The sequence below is a fragment of the Crocodylus porosus genome, unplaced genomic scaffold (genome assembly GCF_001723895.1).
Source record: "Crocodylus porosus isolate Cpor-Errol unplaced genomic scaffold, CroPor_comp1, whole genome shotgun sequence".
In the NCBI taxonomy this organism is placed as follows: Eukaryota; Metazoa; Chordata; order Crocodylia; family Crocodylidae; genus Crocodylus; species Crocodylus porosus.
In genome coordinates this window covers 21,435,948-21,457,626 of record NW_017728943.1, presented here as the reverse complement: position 1 = coordinate 21,457,626, position 21,679 = coordinate 21,435,948, and the positions used below count along the sequence as shown (strand labels likewise).

At 48.9% G+C, this 21,679-nt stretch overlaps 1 protein-coding gene across 2 annotated transcripts in view; it reads left to right on the top strand.

Annotated features, from left to right (window-relative positions):
• The window catches only part of CD4 (CD4 molecule), a 69,130-nt gene extending 62,211 nt beyond the window's left edge, over positions 1-6,919 (top strand). For both annotated transcript variants that reach the window (XM_019548910.1, XM_019548908.1), the window contains exon 10: positions 6,565-6,919. In XM_019548910.1, coding sequence (XP_019404455.1) covers positions 6,565-6,595 — 31 coding nt within the window. In that variant the 3' untranslated portion in view covers positions 6,596-6,919. The remainder of the gene's footprint in view (positions 1-6,564) is intronic.
• The last annotated feature ends 14,760 nt before the right edge of the window (positions 6,920-21,679 follow it).

Here is a 21,679-nt window from a genome sequence, read left to right as displayed (position 1 = left end):
AATTTGAACAGGGTGCTTTTTACCCCCTTGTCCAAGTCGCTGATGAAGATGTTGAACAGTGCGGGCCCAAGGACCGAGCCCTGGGGGACCCCACTGCCCACATCCCTCCAGGTCGAAAAGTGATCCATCCACCACCGCTCTCTGGGTGCAGCCCTCCAGCCAGTTGGCTGGCCATTTGACCGTGTAGGTGTTGACACCACAGTCCCCCAGTTTCTTAATGAGAACGGGGTGAGAGACAGTGTCAAAGGCCTTCCAAAAGTCCAGGAAGACTGTCCACTGCTACCCCTGCATCTAAGGATTTGGTGATCTGGTCAGAATGCACCAGGTTGGGCCAACCGCCTGCCTTCTCACCTGCCATGCCTTGATCGTAGTTGATTAATTGATGTAATTAAGCGGGAGGCTGCTCATTTTGTGCCCCGCTGCTAGGGGCACTATCTGTGGCTCCTTTTCCTCCCCTACACCGCAGCCCAAGCCTCGCAGATGATACTGACATGGTTTGATCTGGGGCCTTGTTGTAATTTAGCCCTCCCCTTGTCCTCTCTGGGCTTTCCACAGCCGTATCTCACTCTGTCTCACTCTGCGCCTTCCTGCCACTCAGCCTTTCCGCAGCCCTTTCTGGCACTGTGCCTTCACTGGCATTCGCTGCCCCCTCTCTCTGGGGCTGCGGTTTCCCATGCTGCTACGGGTCTCCTATGAGGCCTCCTCCATCCCCTAACAGCCTTACCCAAATGGCCAGTAAAAGAAAACACAAACAAAAAAACCCCTAGGCTATAACAAAAATCCAAGCCGCTCGGCTAAAACATCATTCAGTCCCTACCAAGGAATACTCTATCCCATAACAGCATCAGGAGCTGCTCGTGCAGTCAGGCCTCTTTTCTTTTCTCACTCAGGCAGAGCTCCTTCCTCCTTGGCTACCAGCAGGGAACTGTTCTCCTGGCCTCAGGCCTGGGTTTATGTGGGAGCCAGGCCCTGCCCCTTCTGGTCAGCTGACCAGGTGCAGGTGGCCAATTCCCTCCTTAACCGGTTGTCCTGGCAACTGGCACCTGAGTTCCTGCTTCTGTTCTGACAGCAGCAGGCGCCTTAGTGTCCTGCTACACACCTTCCCCCCTTAAGGCCCTCACTCACCCGGGTGGGTCCTCACGTTTGCGGGTACTGCCTTGCTCCTGGGCTTCTCTTGGCTTTTCTTTGGTCACCCGGTAAGTCAGGAGGTAGAGGTTTTCAGGCGCCTCCTACTTGCCTTTTCCCCAAGGTTGCACCATGTGGGATTTGCTGGGAGTTACCCTACCACAGGTAATCCCTCCCCCCCAATTAGCCAGCCTTGGTAGGGTGCAACTTCTCTATGCTTTTCTCTTCTCCCTTGTCTGAGGTCCCTCTGTTTCTCCTAGCCCCTCTTCTTCCTCGTATTGTCTTGAGAAGAAATCGGTGTTTATATTCTGGGTTCTGGGGCGGTGCTTTATCTCAAAGCAATATGGTTGCAGACTAAGGACCCATCTCATCAGTCTTGCATTGTCTGTTTTCATGCTCTGCAACCAGCGTAGGGGCACGTGATCGGTGATCAGCGTGAACCGCTGCCCTAACAAATAATATCAGAGTGTTTCAATAGCCCACTTAATTGCCAAACACTCCTTCTCTATTGTGGTGTAACTCCATTCCGGTGGGTGTAACTTCCTACTTATGTAGGCTATAGGGCGCTCTTCTTCTTCTTCTCTCTGAACCAATACTGCTCTGATAGCCACATGCGCCGGAACTGGAAGAAACCCCACGGGTTAGTGTCCTGCTACACTACTACATTTATATTCTCTATTACATTTGTATCATCCATGTATATGTAGTGTGTATCTTACCTAACCCCCTCCTGGTATCTTTACTCCACTCATAACCTTGACATTTCTTTATTCTTTGTGCTAATGGTTCCATGCCAACGCAAACAGAAGTGGTGACAGGGGGCATCCTTGTCTTGCCCTGTGTGCATTTTAACGGCCCTGTTAAGGTGTCCATTAATTTGGACTTGACTCTCTGCTCCTCTATACAATACCTTATCCAACACACAAATTTCTTTGGGAACCCCATTTTTCCTGGCAGCTCAAATATGTAATCATGATGTAATTCCAGATAAATTAAGTCTATAGGTACCCATAATAATTTGCGTATATGCAAGTTACTATAGCAACGATAGGCAACCCCGGCATGTGTGCCAATTAGTGGCATGTGGAGACATTTTCTTTGGCACACCAGGAAGTGTGCTGAGAAAACTGTTTTGGTTTTTTTTTAAGATGCTGCTCTGGGCTCTCCAGAGCAGTCACAGCTCTCAGCGCCGCGGCAGGGATGCAGGCACACTGCCTGTGTTCTGCTGTCCCCACCCCCGATGTGAAGCAATCAGGACCACCACAGACAAAGCTTCATAAAAGCTCACAGCTCTGCAGCAGGCACTGGGGAAGGATCAGGAGAACACAGGCAGGGATGCTGTCTGCAATCCGCTGACCCTGTCCCCACATCTGTGGTGGTGCTGAGAGTTTCACAAAACTTCACAAACTCAGCCACAGGCACCAAGGGTGGGCTCAGCAAAATGCAGACTGCCCCTGCCCGGGTTCTCCTCACCCCACCCCACGCCCTGTGCTGTGGCACCGGGAGCTTTTATGAAGCTTTGTGAAGGGCTCAGCACTGCCACAGACATTGGAAGACACTCAGCCTCTGCTTATATGAGGGAAGCACGTGCCTCTGGGTGGCAGACAGCTCTGTAGTCTGTAGCCTGTTGGTGCCAGTGCTGATTTCTGTGCTTTAGAAACAGAGTTTAATGTTGCATATTATTCGGTTTATTTTGCTTTGTTAAATTATTTCATATTCAGTTTTTGCTCTCTCTCAAACCAGTTTCTACTATTCAGTTTATTTTGCTCTGTTAAATAATTTCCTATTCAGTTCTTCACTCTCTTAAACCAGTTCATATTTTCCAGTTTTTACTGTTATAAAACAGTTCATATTCAGTTTATTTTGATCTCTCTACTTTGCATTCCTTAATTTAAACATTTCATATTGCTCACTTTTTTGTGGGTTTTTTCTGCTCTCTCATAGCCTTGTTGGAAATACTTACCCAGATTTATATGCTTTCTGTTTTCCTGTTTACGTTGTTTGCCTTGCCTTTGGTTTGCATGAACTTTAGGAAATTTTACAGTTAGAAGGCATATGTGAAGTTTTATTTATTGTCACCAGGCTTATAATTTTTAGAAACCCTGGTATTTACTGTACTGTAAAAAAGCAACATTTATGATTATTAACTATATTAACATACACTGCATCCTACTGTGTCTTTCCCTGTCATCTGCCACCCCATCCTCCCATGGCATGGTTGTTTGTTTTTTTTTATGGCATGCTGGCACTCTGGCACATTACAAGGTAGACATTGCATTTTTTTTTTTTTTTGCAAAAACATTGCCTACCCCTGTACTATAGCTATGTTTATTTCAAAGTCAGTATTTTTTGGCACAAGCAGGAACTGATAGTAAAGAAGAGATGGGGAAGAAGTGTACAAAGGGAAGAAGTTGGGGGGGTAGAGGGCAAGGGTGCCACCTGATTCCCCCACCCATTATTTTCCCTTCTGTAGCAGTGGGAAGGGGGCAAATTCAAGACAAACCTTCTATGATTAGATTCTATAACTGAAAAATTCTAACAAGTTAATAAATTTTCCAGATATAGAATCTAATTATTGTGCAAGTGGTCTTAAATTCAGGCTTATTTTAGCTTCAAGTAAATATGGTAGTTAGTGTTTAACAGTACAGGTTATGTAGTAATGATACAGTCTCTCATCGTTGGCCAAATTCATCCCAAGATTCAAGGACTATTGATATTAATTCCTCTCCTGCCTTTTGGAGGCACAGCACCAGACAGTTGAAGTCAGTACTCATCGTGGTAGTAAGGTTTTGTTTAGCACTCAAGGGTCCTTCAATATTTGTTGATATTCATTTCAGTAGCAACCTTCATGGGAAATCCTTTGAGTCACATTGATAATTGCATTGACTTTCAGGTTCAATCAATAATGGCACTGGCGACACTGTTGATCTGCAGCCATATAGATATTAGGCCTGTGCAAAGCGGTTGGTATTCTCTTCGGATTCGGATTTGGCCGATTTTTGGGGGATTTGAATCACTGTCCTGATTCGAGTCAGCTGAATCTGATTCAGAGATTCAGCTGCTGCAGGCAGGGGTTGGGGGGGGAGGGCTGGCAGGGGTCCCCGCATGATCCCCTGCCCTGCCCTTAGTACTTACCAGCACAGGGTCCAGCTGCAGCTCTCTGCTGCAGCCACTGGGACTGCCCAAATCATCAAAGCTCTCCGAATCTTTTCTGAAGATTCGGAGAGCTTTGAATCGATTTGAACCTTTAAATTGGTCCCGTTTCGATTCAGAGATTTGGCCACCAAATCTGGCTGAGTCTCCTCTGAATCAAATCGCCAGCCGAAACTTCGCACAGCTCTGATAGATATTTTCTTTGGCCGTAGTGGCAGGTATTCAACAGGATTTGTTGAATGAGACTCTGACAGAGCCTCTGTAGGTGTGTCTATACAGGCTATCACTGCATGAATAAACTCTGGAGCAATATTGCAATATTGCTCCAGAGTTTATTCATGCATAGCACATGGAGCTGGGCTGGAACAGCCCCAGCTGGCAGGGAGCCCTGGGGGTCAGCCTGCCAGCCCAGGGCTGCTCCCCCTGGTTGCAGACCCAAGTTGCCTGTACAGCTCCCAGGGTCTGAGGTCCACACACCGCTGTGTGCATTGAGTGGCTGTAGACCCAAGCTGTCTTGCACAGCTCCCAGGGTCTCACCCCATGCGCCGCACTGTGCATCAACCAGGGCTAAAGCCATCCGCCGCTCTTGTCCAACGAGAGGCATCTACAGGTGCTCTTCAGGGCAGCAGCATCCACCCGCTGGGCAGTTCTTCTTGGTCCTGCTCTCTTCTCCATCCCCCAAAGTGTCTGCCACGCGCTGGGCATGCTGCTTCTTTTAGACTCTTGGGAGGCTCAACCCCCGGAGTTCTGCTGGACCTGCAGAGCGCAGGCTTAAACCAGGTTGCGGCTCTCTGGGGCAGGCTTAAACCAGGGGCAGGACAAGCACCTCTCTGCCATTATCTGATTGGTGGGGGTGTTCCACCAATCAAATCAAGGTTCCCTGAGCTCAGCGTGCAGGACAGGCAATTACTAGTAAGTCTTCCACACTTGTATGCTGACCACTCCACTACAGGACGGACATTATGCAGCTGTTTTGGAACTGGTCCCCTGGGCAACCACAAGAGGATACTGTGAGAGGAAACATCTGCCTTGTCCCATGTCATAGGAGTGAGGCTCAGTGAACTGACTGTTGGACTGGAAGGGAAGGAGCCCTGGGCTTTGGCCTAGAACCGTCTTTCCAAGGGGACTGAAGCTGCTGCACAGCCCTTCATTCAGTTTTTCTTATGACTATTAAATGCAGCAGCTCCACTTCAGGAGTGCCAGAGAAAGGCCTAGGAAATACATGCACTGTGGCATATTATAGGGAAGTCAGAGAGAGTCAAGGTCAAGCTTCCTTTGGGTAAGCCTAGAACCTGCTGGAGTGGCCTGACCAGTCCATTATTGGGGCTAAAATACAAGACAATCCTTTAGCCCCCGTCATTTTTCCAGGACTTCCACTAAATATACACACATGTAGCTGCATATGTGCCTAGCCAGTGCGTAACTCTATTGTGCTCATGAGCTACCATGTAAATCCAGAGCCAAAAATGACCAGGGAGATGTCTTGAAAACTGCCATGTAGAGGCCCAAAGGGAAATAGAATTCTGTTACATCTGTATCAGCAAGTAAAGCTGTGCAAAACAGGTAGCAGTACAATCACTCTGCAACTCCCTCAGCCCAATAAACAAGTCAGGGTAAGCATAGGAGAAACAAAGTGCATTAATCACATGAATGCACAGGCAATTTTATACGAATGGTAATGCTCCCTCTGTTTTGTAACATCTTTGTATGTCTTCTAATCTGGCCAAATGGCAGGGAACTGACTGGTTTAGAGGGTCAACCTGCAGAAGGTGGAGCCTTTCACCTCTGGGCTACCATACAGCAGGGGTGGGCAAAATATGGTGCCCTCAAGGGATTCTATCTCTTAGCCCCACCCAGCCCAGGGGGCAGCTCAAGTCACGGTGTGTGCAGCCAGTCCCACCCCTCCAAGGCTGTGTGGTAGGGCAGGGGCGGTACTCCTGCTTGTCCTGTTCCTGGATGCTGATCCCCACCCACCTGTGGCCCCATCACATCTGCTCAGCCAAGCGTGCCCTACACACGGGGGTCCAGGCCAGTATCCATGGAGATCCTGCCCAGCCACCTGCTCCATCTGGCACCCCTGGCAGTGTGTGTGAGTAGGTGGGCCAGAGTGCCCTGGCAGCAAGGCTGGGTCTGGATAAGATCAATTGCCCTCTGCCCTACCCCTTCCACCCACACCAGCACCTCCCACCCCTGGGCCCGCAACAACTCACGCAAACTCTTTAACTGGCCCTCTAGCCCAAGTAATTGCCCACCCCTGCCATACAATGTAATTTCTTTCTCTTGCAGTCGTCTAAGGATTGACTACTTTGAGGCCTGAGGCAAAGGACTCCATGCAGTTGCTGCCATTATCTTCCAGCACTGACTGCTTGCTTGGATCCAGCTCCTCTTCTGTTCTATGTATTTAGTATTTTGGTCTCTCATCTTTCATCCAGCCTCATTACTATGAAGGTATCTTCTATGGCTAGGAGCCAATAAGCTGGATAAGGCTCCTCCCAGGGTTATGGATCAGCCCCAGCTTCAAAAGGAGACATGCTGAGTGGAAAAGCACGTTTGTATTTTGCTTTGACTGACCTTCTGGAACTTTTCAGAAGCTTCCTGTACCTGCCCAAATGCAATAAATAATATTAGGGATTCAACTGCACAATCAGACTTAGTTTTCTTGAACCACCATTATCTGTTTCCCATCCACAGTTCTAGATGTCCCTTGCATACCTCACAGTCTAGGCTCCCCAAACCATCTGCCTCTCCTGCTTCCAGAAACCTGTGACTATCCTGGGTTTTCTACCTGCCTCTACAATGTGTGTTCACTTGCCAACCAGCACCCACCACCATTCCTATTCCCCCAAAACCATCCTCTGCTGGTGTTTTCCACTGCACACACTAACAATCCCCACTGCCTCCACCTCTACCTGGCTGCATTTCAACAACCCTTCCCAACACCCCCAACCACTCATTCCCCATTATACCACTCTACCTTCTCCAGCGCACCCACCCTCAAGGCCAAGTGTTAGGCAAGAGACAGATCCACTGGTTCAGGTTGTCAGGGCTAAGTGTCAAATTAAATCAGGAATCATAGTCCTCGCTTGGGGTAGACAACATTGAACAAGATGCTGCTTTTCCCTCTGGTTAAGACCAAAAGGAGCAAGGACAAGACAGCCAGTCATGCTACAGGTATGTGATTGAGTCATTCTACTGCAGGTGAAGGTGAGTGTTTCCCATGGTATTCACCACAATCACCTCTCCACCACTCATCTCCCACTGTACTCTCTTCCCAAAAAACACAATGAAGCCGGCGGTGCAGGTCATGGGGCTTATCCAGAGTGGCAGTGAGAGGGGTGGAGCAAGCTCGGCTCCAAAGCAAAGAGCTCCCCACCGTTCCCCATCACCTGTACACAGCAGTGAGTGGTGCCGGACCACTGGCTCCATTGCATGGGGCTTCCCCCAGAGGCACATGGCTGAGGTGGAGAACCTGGGAACTGCATGTGAGCCCCTCGCAATGGAGCCAGGAGGACCCCATGCCCCTCCCAGTCTGGGCTCTGCACTCCAGCCACCCTGCCCTAGGTCCCCACTGGCCCCAGCTGCAGCCCTATGGCACTGCTGCCATGGCCCAGCTGCCACTTCACTCCCACCCGCTGCTGGTACCACTGCCAATCCCCGCCACACCCTTGCTGTCGCCACTGTCGCCACTGCCACCACCACCACCACTTTCCCCACCCCTGCCTGCAGCCACTGCCGCCCTTCCCCTGCTGGTTTCCTACCTTCCCCCCCTGCCCACCCACTGCTGCCCCTGCTTTGTCATCCCTCCACTGCCACCACTTCCCTCCCCCCTGCTCCTAGTTACCGCCATTTCCCCCGTACCCCGCAGCATGCCTGCTGCCACTTCATTACCTGCGGGGCCGGGGTCAGGGCTGTCCCATGGGCAAGGATGGAAGCACAGCTCTTGTTTACTTGGTGGGAGTGAACAAGGCTCGGCCTCATGCGAGCACAGCTGAGGCAGCTTGGGGCTGGGCCAGATGCAGTGAATTGATAGGCACCTGCCCGCAGGCTGGGTGAAATCACCCGGTGGGCCAGATCTATCCCATGGGCTGTATTTTGCCTGCCCTGGTCTACAGCCTGGTCTACCTACAGCCTTAGACCACAGTATACCTGAAGGGGGTTTATTCTATCGTTTCTTTGGAGTCTTTTGGCTGGGACAGACTGCCTAGTTTGCTCTAATGGAAAATCCATCTCTAGCACAGTGTGCCCAGGCCCAGTTTTTACAGCTCCATTCTCAGTTTTTAGGGACTGCTAAAATAAAATTATACCTTTTCAAATGGTAGTTGTAGATAACTTTGGGCTCAGCCCAGGAACTTGGCTCTCTCCTATGTACCACTTCATTTATTTAGGTTAGTCCCGAGCTTTAGCTCAGGTTTCTATCCTTTCAAGACCGTGGAACCAGCATATTTTCTCCATGTGACCTTCCATCAGAGAGTACTTTCATCTTATCAGCCACTGTCCTCAAATCTTTCATAGCAGTCATGTAAACAATTGCAGTATTGTAGGGTTTCTAGACAGTTGAGATGGTTCAAATTCCTAGGATGGAAGCCCAGGGACATAGGGCTCAGGCGTGTGAACCTCATGCGATAGAGATGGCAGCCCACCACATGCAGTCCTGGGGCTTGCCAGGACCTCGTGCCACAGGGAGGCTTTGCCTGCCATGGGCCATTAGTACCCCGATGGTCTATGTGCACAATGTGGGGGCATGTGACTGACAGCCATGCAGCAGAGGCAATACCCTGCAGCACCTGCAGGTTCAGGACAGGCTGCCAAGGGGCGGGACTAACCTTGTGGCCCCTAACAGGACCGGGCAGGACCACGAGTTCTGGCAGGAACAACACATAGGGGGTGCACGCAGGTACACATGTGCCCCCTGAGCGTGGCGGTGCACCCGCTACAAAAAGGCGCTGCCGCCACTTGCCACACTAACACCGCCGGCGGCATCTGCGGATGGTCCGCAATTGCCAATGATGCTGCTGGTGGTGTCTGTGGGTGGTTGCCACACATCTACTGCCACTGTGCCCCCCCAGCCACCAGGGGCATGTGTCGTTCATGAGTTCTGGGCACAGCTCCTGGCCCTGAAGCGCAAGCAGCTTGACCTGCTGCTGGAGCAGAATGCCATCCTGGCCCAGGCAGTGCAGGCTGTGGATGCTGATCACCAGGTGCTGAACACTGTTCTGGCCCTGGAGGTCATGTTTGTGCCACCTGCTGCCCAGCCCTGCCTGCCCCCTGGCAGCTGCCTGGCACCCAGCAGCAGCCCCTGCCTGGGTATAAGACACAGTAGGGCTATTGCAGCTTAAGACCACTCCAATTTAGCTGAAAGCAAATTGTGCAAAGCTCTAGAAGTAAGCTAAAGAAAACTTGTAGCATATACTCTTGCAGTGTGTCTCTTTGTCGTCCTGCAGTGCCTGGAGCAATGTAGAAATATATGACTCTGCTCTGAGTTTGAACTAACAAAGGCAACCCTTACCTCAAGGCTTTACGGATAATGTTCAACCCTCACAGGCAACCCAAACAGGGGTGCTGATACACATCGTCTGGCCAAAGAATCATGCATGGAATTACATACTTCTGAGATTTAGCAGGCTCCAGTGCTTCAGTAACTGCATGGGTCTGTGGGAATTAAACCCAGATGGGCGCAGGCACACACTCTCCCGTTGCTGCATGGGGAAAAAGAAATACCCAGATGCATAGGTGACTGGTGGGGGGTACAGTAGGGGCACATGCCCCGCCCCCCCGACAGGGCCATCCTTGCTGCCAACACTGCTTCTGTGGGTGCTCGCCAGCTCTGTCCCTGCCACCACCGCCGCTGGCTTCTGCAGGTACTCACCAGCCCCGTCCCCACTAACGCCGCTGATGCCAGCTTCTGTGAGTGCTTGCCAGCCCTGTCCACACCACCGCCACCACCACTGGCAGCTTCTGAAGGTGCTTGCTGGTCCCATCCCTAGTGCCAGCTTCTGCAAATGCCCCCTCAGACTCAGGAGGCACCTGTCTCCCATGCCCAGATGTAGCATTACTTATACACTCCCTGTGGTCAAGAACAGTTTGTTCTGAGCATCAGAGAACTATAGCTCTTAAAATATCCATTTGTACCTGGGACCTATTTTATCTAAGAAACAACTGGACCTATTAACTCCAAGGCAGGAGCAGATTTACAAAAGACTAAGGCTAAATGCTTAAAAGAGAACAAAACACCACTCTCCCGTCCCACAGTCCCATTCAATCTATGTTCGGCTGCATCTTCTGACACCCTGCAGTATGATAAGAAACAGCATAGACGCTGACTTTGGGTTTTGCCACTGGGTGCTTGAAGACATTAAAAAAACAACCCTTGTGTTTTACTTTAAACTTGGTACATTCTTGCACTGAGCCCCATGCATGCCCAGAAGCAGCAGTATGTTACTTCAACATCACCCTGTGGCATCTGTAAAGACTGGGTGCTTTAATGGGGCTTTTTTGGCACTTTTATCTAATAGTGGATTGAATCAGTTTTAGCTAAAAGTGCCAGAAAGTCCTGCTGAAGCACCCAATCTATAGAGAAGCTGCAGAGCTGGGTTGGAGTAATGCACTGTTTCATCCAGTAAAGTGTGTTTTGGGTTTTTTTTAACCTGTGCAAGCAGAAAACAGCTGTGGCTTCTGGGTGCTGAGCACCCACTATTTTTTTTTTGGTGGGTGCTTGAACCCCAGAGCGCCAACAGAGTAGGTGCCTATGATAAGCAGTATGCTAGACTCTGTGTCACTCCTAAATGGTCAACAAAGCATACGCATCCATAACATTATGTCATCACAATCTATATGTGATATTCAAAATGGGCTTTTAAAGCCCTAATAGGGAGTACAGCTATTGGAATAATTGGAATAATATTGTAGCTGTGATGGTCCAGGAAATATGTGAGAGACAAGGATTTTTGTGAGCAGTATCTTTTATTGGACCAACTGCATATTGGGATAGACTTAGACAAGCTTTAGACTGCAATGCATTCTAAGACTATTCCAACCATGCAGTCAGTGAGTGCAATGAAAGACATCACCCACAAAAATCCTTGCCTGCTGAATGCTTATGCATGTCACTTATATGGACTCCCTTAACTGAAGTATCTGAGTGCTTCACAACTTTCTATGCATTTATGTGTACGTGGTGCAGAAATACTACTAGCCCACTACTAGGTCACTCAGGAAGTGTATTTTGGATAGGTCTGTGCGAGTTGCCAGTGATCTGATCTGGCTTCGGAGCAGCCGCTTCAGATGCCCATGATCTGATCCAGAGCTCTGAGCTGGGTTTCTACCTTGATCTGGCCGAAGCGACTCCAAAGTCGCCTCAGAGATCCGGCCATAGGGTATAATGGGGAATCAATGAGATATCTATAACTTTGTTGTTTCTTGTCTGAATTGGATGAACCTTGCAGGGATAATAGCCTCTGCTAAGAGCATGAACCCTGCCAAGTTTCAAGAATATCAGTGCAGGGGCTTGGGGGGAACTGTATCCCAAATTCTTGAAAGCCAAACTCAGGTCACAGCTGTGTGTCACGCCACAGAGGGGGTTAAAACCTCAGGGCTGGTAGCTCTTACTGAGGCCACAAAGCCTGCCAAGCTTCAAGAAGATCAGTGCAGGGGTTTGGGGGGGACTGTACCTCAAGCTGTGGACAAGCAAGACTCGTGCCATGGGTGACCCTGAGTGTGTTAAGACGCAGCGGGGCAACAGCTGCAGGGACGGTGGCCTCTGCTGTGATGCCTGCCAGCTGTGGAGGAGATCGGAGCAGGGGGGTCCTGGGACCCTGCACCCCCAGCTGCTGACAGACAAAACTTGTGCCAAGACTGTGTCTGTCCTGGGCAGTTGATTGTCTGTGTTGAGTCTTTCCTCTTCGATGCCCATTAAGTCCTTATGTAGCAGCAGGTCCTATGTATTGAGCTGGTCCCAGAGTCCCTGGTCCCTGAGTGAATCATGATTGATTCATTGATTGGTAACTGGTAACACAGCAGCTCAGCAGCCAGGCCTGCAGCAGTCTCCCCTCCCCGCCCCAAGACAGACACAGTCAGTCCCACAAGCACCATGGCACCAGTTTTGCTTGTCCGCAGCTTGAGAGGCAGTTCCCCCGAAACCCCTGCACCGATCTTCTTGAAGCTTGGCAGGCTTTGTGGCCTCAGTAAGAGCTACCAGCCCTGCAGTTTTGACCCCCTTGTGTTGTAATACATAGATGTGACAGGAGTTTTGCTTTAAAGAATTTGGGGTGCTGTTTCCCCAAAACCCCTGCATCGACCTTCTTGAAACTTGGCAAGCTTCATCCTCTCAGCAGAGTGTACCACTTCTGAAAATTTCATCCAAATCGGACAAAAAACAACAAAGTTATAGATATTTTATTGTTTCCCCATTGTACCCTATGGCCGGATCTCTCAGGCGGCTCCGAACCACTTGGGGAAGCCGAACAAGACAGCGCTTCTACCCGGATGTGCTGCTGCGGACCCTGAAGCGGATCCGAAACTCTGTCCGAAGCCTTACACAGCCCTAATTTTGGACTATCTTTTCCCTGTGCTTGTTCAACTTTCAACAAATGTTCTCCTTAACTGCTTGTAGCAAAGACTCACAGACATTTATTTCATAGCTCCATATGCTTGGGCATGTTTTTAAAAAGGAATAAAATATAGATGCTGGAAAAGTTTGGGACATATAGTGCTTTTTGAAATGAGTAAAAATGACCTCATTTTTCCTTCAAAATTCCCTGAAATTTTCAAGCAGTCCACAAACTACAATATTTCTTTCACAATATATTTCATCACTTTAAACCTGAATGCTTGCCAAACCATTTTTTCCAACAATTTAAGTTTGTCTAATAAAAGATATCAGATTCACCCAAACAACCTTGTCTGCCAAATTTTATAGAACACTTTTCATTCTATTAAAATTAAAATATGGCTGCAAGCTTAACTGTGGTGTTGCCCCTACACCTTCATAATAACAGCCACAATGCTAAATGGCAACCATGAACATACATAAATATACTACACAAAAATAGATAATGGTACAACCACAATGAACTAAAAGTGCAGCAACATGTGATGTTTAAAAGAAATAAATACACATATAGTGGTGCAATAATTGTGTGGAAGAGTTGATAGATGGCCATAATAGTACACATCTACAAGCACAATGATGATACCCATCACAGTAATATACAACACTGCCCAGCAACAAGGCAGGCACAATGATATACCTAAGTCATCAGCAGTCATGCAGAACTTCATTTACAACACTGCGTTAACAAGAAAATAGCATACTAACATGAAAGAGCACAAAAGAACATACAAAAACAATGCACAACAGTTTTGGTAATGAGAAAACAATAAAAGAAGGCAGAACTTCCCAATGACATGTGACAATCTCAAAAAGCAACCATGTAGAAAGGAGAGGAACGCCGATGTTTATCTACTGCGTTTGCCTCTGTGTTATTGCTGTTCCCCACATCTAGCAGCTCCTAAGCTGGTATGAGGAACCAGCATTTCCACAAACACGTTTTCAGCCGTTTCACTTGTGGCTGAGTCAGGCCCCAGGATCCCATTCATTCCTCTGGAGGTCCCAGAGACTGTGCTCTACTTCAAGCCCAGTGTGAAAGGGGAAGAGACAGCTCACCCTGACTTTCCCCATCACTGACCATAGGAAAGCTGATGAGCAGCAGCTGTGGGTGGATGAGAAGCTCAGGAGCGCCATTTTCGGAGCAGCCTGAGCCTGCAAATCAGCGGGGAGAAAGGGCAGGGCCCAGGAGAAGAGCAGGCCCATGAAGAGGCAGCCAGGAGCATGACTGGAGGAGTGGAGGAGAGAGAGATGGGCAGCCAGGAGACGCTATGGGATGCCACCGAGCAAGGTGGGGAAGTGGTGTGCAGCACAGAGGCTGACAGGAGCAGGCCTTGTGCTGCAGGAGAGCCATGCCACTGGGGAACCCCTGAGGAGGGGCAGAAGCTCCAGGCTGAGCTAGGCAGCAGAGCGGTTGGCATCACAGTGGAGCAGCAACAAGGGGCCAGTGCACAGCGGAGAGCAGAACAGGACCGCTGAGGCGGGTAACTGGAATGATGGCAGGAGCAACCTGGCCAGACCCAGCCTCGGGTCAGATGGGGCTGAGGCGGGAAGGGGCAGTGACCCATTGGTGGGTCCATATCAGGGCTGTAAGGGTGTAGTGGGAGCATAGCTCATTAAAGTGTGAGATAAGAAGCACCCAGCCAGAGGTCTGTGGGCCTGGGAAAGCACAACCTAGGACCCACACCAGCAGACGCTGATTGATTTTTGTTGACGTTTGCTTCTGGGTTTCCTTTATGAGAACACTAGTACCTCAAGACTAAGGTGAGTTCAGTTGCAGTGGCCTCAGTCTGTAGCCAGGGGATGGCCTACAAAGAGCCAGCACCCAGGAGGTCTTTCATCCCTCAATGCCGGGACTTCCAAATGAGAAGTGATCATCTGTAATTGAGACCTAAGAACACTGACATCTATTTCAGCCTTGGATGTAGTAAGGGTGGGGTAAAGGGGAAGTTGGAGCCCCACAAAAAAAAACAGGTTGTGGAATCCCACAAGCCACCTGCCAGGAACTGTCTCCCAAGAAGAACATCAAGTCTTGATGAGCAAGCAGAAGCAGCAACCAAAACAGGTAGGTGGTGGTAACCCTGGGTAGGGTGCTGGTCAAGCAGGGACCTAAGCCCTACAACATATACCAGTGACACCCAGGAAGAAACATAAAGGGTGCCTGAACATGTGATGGTGGCTTAGTCCTCATTAAACTAAACGTATTTATTGTATGCCCCCAAAATAGACATGGTGTGTTTTAATTTGTTCTGTCACTGTGTACAAGTGACGGCTATTAAATTGAATAAAGCTATTTACAATAAATTCCTGCAGGGGGCACAACATAAGAATCCACCCTGCTGATCTTTCTGGTACTGAATTATAGCAAAGGGCACTGCCAAACCACTAATGCCCACTACAGACTGGTCAGTGATGTGTAACTCACAGGTCGCTGACATGTACAGTTCACCAAAACTGTTGCAATTTCATTATTTTAATAAATTTAATTAAGTGTCATTTCACTAATTTCATTACTTTTTAACACATATTTTTAAACTGCCACTGCACAGGGGACGGAACTGGCCCCCCTGCAGCTCCGGGGCTGCCTGATCTGCTGGCAGCTTGCCCCACAACCATGGAGGCTGGTGGTCAGGCTGCACCAAAAGAGCACCTTGCCACTTGCACCTGGCTAACCAAAGGGTCCTGTGCCCCTCACTCCCAGGCTATGCTGGTGTCCTGAGAAGCAGCTGCTGTCTTCATGGACCTGTGCCTGTCCCACATGGCCTTGGCCAGGCTGCCCACCTGGGCCATGCTGCCCCTGAAATACCTTGGAATACCTCAGAAGGGCTGTAGTCAGGTTGGAGGGGCACTGGCACCTCTGTGTGTTCTGTAAAGATGCTGCCCTGTCCAGCTCTCCTCAGACAGAAATGTCCAAACTAAACTAGCTCATGGCCATACTTCTCTTGGTCCCTTCTGTTTCCCAGTCAATTTCTGTCTTTTAACCAGAAGGTGTGAGGCTATGATTCTGGTGGTGTCTGTCAGAATCAATCCATTCAGTTGGGCTGTGTGACTCATCCTCCCTGGGGCATCCTATTCCTCAACATTGTCTTTGGTCTGGAATGGCTCTGAATGCTTCTTGCTATATCCCCAAAGTGCAAGCCTCACACTTCAGCCAGCTGTTTATTGTTTTCCATTATTTCAATGAGAAAACAAATGTTTCCAATCGCTGCTTTTTACTGTAATGGCTTATCGGCCAAGTCCAGCAGTGACAATGGAGAACCTTTCAGCTGCTCACCTTGCCCTTCCCCTGTGGTGAGGGGGACTGTGATGCTGTAGAAGAGGGGAAATTGCAGCTGCCCAGCTTTGCTCTGCCAATTTCTTTACTATTTAATATTTGCCAGCATGGTCTTGCTAGCAGAAAACCTGGGTTTTGTGTGTGGGTTTGCATCCAAACCCCTCCCACTCACTAGAGGGGGCTGTTAACAAATGGGCTTCTCTAAGCAGTTTTCCACCATCTGATCTCCACTGCCGCTGGCATGCTGTCCCCTGTATGCATGAACCAGGGAATCTCTTCTCCAGAGCTCTCAGCACCCCATTCTCCTCATTTACTATGAGGAGGAGTTCTCTGAAATCAAAGGGCACAAATTAGTCCTTGGCTTTGAACCCTTGCTTCAGCCTTGGCTGTTTACTTTGCAGTCACCTTGGCTAAGCTGCCTGCAGAAGTGCTGGACTCCTCCAGATTCAAGTTAATGCAGTCCCCCAGCATCTCAGGATGCTTTCCTCAGCAATGCCCTGCCTCCCCACCCCTGCTCCGGTGGAGGGGATGGGGCTAGATTTGGCCTAAGCTGTCTGGTCCAGTGGAGCAGGGAGGCATCCTCTAGCACCCCTTGGCTCCTGGCCTGGGCTACTGCAGGCATGTGGCTGCATTTCCAGAATCAACAGTGAATGTTTGTTCACTTGCTTATTGGTTCAATCTATGCAGCTCAGATGAACCTGCAAAGATTGAATCAATTCAGCCTCAGGTTTTCTGACTGTCTGTACTTAGCCCAGAAGTCTTCTAGACTTAGAGGACAAGAAAACAGAAAAGCAAGACCTCGTGACAGAAACCAACTGACTTTATTCTGCATAGGTGAGGCCTCACCTGGAGTGCTGTGTCCAATTTGGGCATCACACTTCAAGGAAGATGTGGACAAATTAAAAAGAGTCCAGCCAAGAGTAACCAAAATGATAAGAGGTCTAAAAACAGGAATTAAGACGAGAATTCCAAGGAACTGGAATTATTTAGTCTGGAGAAGACTGAGGGAGGGATTTGATAACAATCCTCAAATACAAGGGGATTTATAAACAGGATTGCAATCAACCATTTTTTGTTGTTGTTGTTTACAGGGCACAGGACAAGAAGCAATAGGCTTAAACTACAAGGGAGATGTAGGCTGGATATTACAGAAGGAACTATCTCACCATGAGGGTGATTAAGCACTGCAACAAGTTCCTCAGAGCAGCTGTGGGATGTTCATCATTAGAAGTTTTTAAGTGCAGGTCAGGCAAACATTTGTTCGGGGTGGTTTAGACAGGGATGTACTTTGCACTCGTCTTCATTAAATTTTGTCCTATTTATTTCAGATCTTTTTCCAATTAATCAAGGTCATTTTGAAGCCTAATCCTTTCGTCTTCGGTGTCTGCTACCCTACATCCATCAGGGGCCTGGACTGGCCTTATTCTTCTGTGCTTCTATGATTAAATGTGTTCTGAATCTGCTAAAACCACTCAGAGAAAAGTCCTGTTCTGTTTAAAGAAGAAATGCCTACAAAATAATGGATAGGACACAGAAAACTTGAACCAAGCTCTCTGATTACCCATTCTCAGAAAATGAGAACAAGAGGGAGTTCAGTGAAATTGAAAAGTAGCACATTTAAAATGGCTAAAGAAAATACTTTTACACATCATACATCTTGTGGATCTCACTGCTCATGGGCAACATTGAGCCAAGAGTTCAACAAGATTCTCAAATGGCTTAGATCAATGGTCAGTTGATCTTAGTGTATCAAATGGCTTAGATCAATGGTCAGTTGATCTTAGTGTATCAGAGGCTCCACGATGGGGAGTGGGAGGATGCATGTGGTTGGGCAGAGCCATGCCCCATGCCCCCCAGGCTGGGCTGGGTGAGTGGGATGAGAGCCTGGGTGGCTTGTCCAGGAGGTGGGTGGGCAGTAGATCCTGGGGTGCCGAAAAGTGATCTTCACCATAAAAAGGTTGGAGACCACTGGCTTCGATGCTTGTAGATAGTGGGAACATTCATGTTGTTGCATTAGGCACAGGCAAAAGCAGGAGAAATGTATGGATCTGCCAAATAACTTGAATTGTACCTCTCACACATTTGACAGGACTATCACACCTTCCCTTACCTCAAGAAAATATGTCACACACATAGATGAGAAAGAGATCTTCCCTTTACATGCTGCCCAGTTGCCGAAAGGCATGTGTATTTGAATGTAACCACAGAAGCTGCAAATTTCCATCCCAGCTCTTTCAGTACATGATGTTAGTACGGGTATTCTGAGCAGTTCATAACTCATATTAATGCCTTGTGTCCCCTTACTTTAACTAAAACAACAATCAGTCACTCAGTTTGCAGGTAAAATAATTGAGAGGCTTCACTAAATCGTTTCAGGCAGATCTAGAAATAGAATCTAGGCTCTAATCTGACAGACCAAAGCTACATCTGTACTGCCTCTTTAGTGAGAAGGTGCAATTCATGTGCTTGGTTGGGTTGTCTCTGGCCATTAGACTGTACTCTGCTCATACAGCCTGGAACGGAACCTAATCAGCATCCTGGAGCAGTCACACAAAGAGTTATATAACCCAGTGGCAGATTGGTTAGTGTAGATCTAAGGATCATGGGTTCATGATTTGTGTGAAACAGAAAAATGCATTTTTGTATGACCCCTCCCCGCCACCAAGGTAGTGGGAAGGTCCTGGATAATAGCTGAAATGATTCTGTTTTGCATAGTGTTATATTTAGAAGTTAATTTGGATGCTGGGTTATTTGTCAGAGAACTGTATTTTCTGTTTGTGATGCAGTCAATGGCAGCTGCTCTTTCAAGGATGTGGCACTTGACTGTAGTTTGAAGGACAAGAATAGTAAATAATGTGTAGGTCATTTTGCCTGTGTGCCCAAAGAGTCGGTGACCCTTCCTGTGTAAGCGCCACAAAGAGCAGAATTTTAAAAAATCTGTTTTTCCAGAAAGCAAAATAATATTGGCACTTACGAGGGGCTTGAATGCCTCAGGGCATTCTAATGAGCTATAAATCCGCTTAGCTATAAATCCTCAATCTGAACTACAGATTCAGGATGGATTAAAAACTGATCCCACCAAATGGATATTCAGTGACTTCTATATGAGATGAGTTTGGTGGGGGTCTCAGTTCCAGTCTCCACATCATGCACTTGCACCTTGCAGTGGTTGGAAAAGTTTCAATGAAGCATTTTTTCATTGGAATTCAGCAATTTAATGAACTTTATTGAATAAAACTGGAACAGTTTTCACAGTCTCTTCAGAAACTTGCCTGATTTTCTGCCAGCTCCCCGTCATGTCTCCTTGGAAGACCCCTGGCAGGCTGTGGCCCCCCATAGATCTGTGGTTATGAACTCCTTTCCCTTTCACACAATGTTTCAAAACATTGCTAGTTCACTCCAACTGGAACAAGAACAAATTTTAAAATCAAAATCCCCCACAAAATGGACTTACATTTCTCTACCAACATTGGTCACAACCATGATTTCCACAAATTGTCACACAGTCCAAAGAAGTACATGGACCACTGAAGAAAAACTACCCTGTGAACCCTGCAGGACATCACCATCCAGATCAGGGCTGAGGCAAGGCAGCATGCAGAGGGAACTTGTCCTATTGCTGCCCTATAGATAAACAAAGTTCAGTCTTCAAGGCTGTCAAACAAAGATCTTTCACCAGCTCTAAGTACAAACATATTGTCACCAGCAGCATGTGGCTATATGCTAATTAGCCCATTAATAATTTGTATAAAATGTCACAAATGGAACTGCACAGAACTTGGCAGCAGTGGATATACAGCTTCCTACTTCAGAACATAAGCCGAGAGCTAATTGACAGGAATCTGGAAGAAAGGATTCCTGAGGGCAGGTTAGTCAATAATTGCCCACCAAAGACAAGACACTGACTGGATAGTCTGTGGGCTAATCCATTCTGACTCTTCCTGTGCTCCTAGAAATAACCAGAGTACAGCAGCCCTATGGCAATGCCTCTAGCACATCCCTCTCATCAAAGGCTTGTGAGAGGGATAATATCAAGCCTCCAGCCACGGAAAAGCCTTTGGAGTACAGTAATGAGAAAGCATAAACTGGGCCAATTGTCCCTCTCCATGTCTGTTTTTGTCTTTCCCTTTCTGCCTAACATGAAGCCATGCTATTTTGTCCCAATACTTCCCAGTTTCTGCTTGCTTTTTATGAAGCAGGTCCCATCCCCAGATGCTAAAGAAATGTCAAAAAAAAAAAAAGTTGTGTTCTCTTTGGTTCTTGTGATATCAGTCCCTCCCCCTTCCTTAGCCTTGCTGTTATTATCACTGTTCAGCATTGAAAGCCAAGAGATTCCACAGCACAACAGATGGCTCCATCAACTTCTCACTCTCCTCATCCAGGCACACCATGGAGCTCACGCAAAACCCCTTTGCTCCTCAGGCACTTGAAACCACATGTGCGTGGCAAAGCTGGGAGGAGCCCAGATCTCCCAGTGTCTGGAAGCCTGGACTTCCATCCCAAGTGGAAGAGGGGAGAGATGCTGTTGCTCAAAATTAACACCCACAAAGAAGTCATTGGTACAGTCACCTCAGCAGGTGTCCCAGGGCCTGGAGGAGGGGAAGTACAGTGGTCTGTTATCCAGGGAAGACCCTCTAGCCTTGGATTTAGTCCAGTGAAGTCTGCAGACCTGGGGGCTCACACATCTCGCTCCCAGTCTTGCTCACACGGCTGCCCTGGGGCCGGGCAGCCTGGTAGTGAAAGGAAAGGCCCAATATGCCAGAGTGCTCTTAGCTGCCCCCCAGCCAGCCTCTGCATTGTGGTGGCCCTTGCTGCCTGGAGACATCAGCCCCCCAAGACCCCAGTGCTGCATCTGACTACCTGACATGCTGTTCCTCATGGTTTGTCTAGGGGGGAGCCACAACACTCCCGCCCAGGAGGGACCCTTGTTCCTGCACATCCCCAGCCTAGGCGCTTTGGGGGTGGAGGAGACAAGAGAGGGGCAGAAGGGCTGTCAAACTGCCGGCTGTTCAGAGCACAGCTTGTCCTGAACCAGTCAGGGCTCAACCCTGAAGTGTAAGGTGAGGGCCTGGGTGCTCACCCACTCCCTCTCCCAAACACACCCACCCTGTCCCGTCCCTCCCATCCCCCCAGGGAGCACTTGATCCGAGACACATGCACACCTTGTGCCCCATCCCTCCCCACACAGCATGCCTGATGCACACACGCACGCACGCACTTCCCGTGGCACACGCGAGCCTCGCACCCTCAGTCAGCGCCCGCCGCCATGTGCTGTACACGCCCCTGCACGCACCAGCCCGGCCCGGGCGGACTCGCTCCTTTGGCCGCGAGCATCAAACACCTCCCGCAGCCCCGCCGCCACACGCGCGCACACACACACACGCACGCACGCGTCGCAGGCTGTCGCACGCACGCACACGCGGGCTGTCACGCCCGCACACACCCACAGGGCACACACACTCACGCGCACACGCGCCCTCCGCAGTCGATGCCGCCGCCGAGCCGCTGCCCTCCCCGCCCCCGGC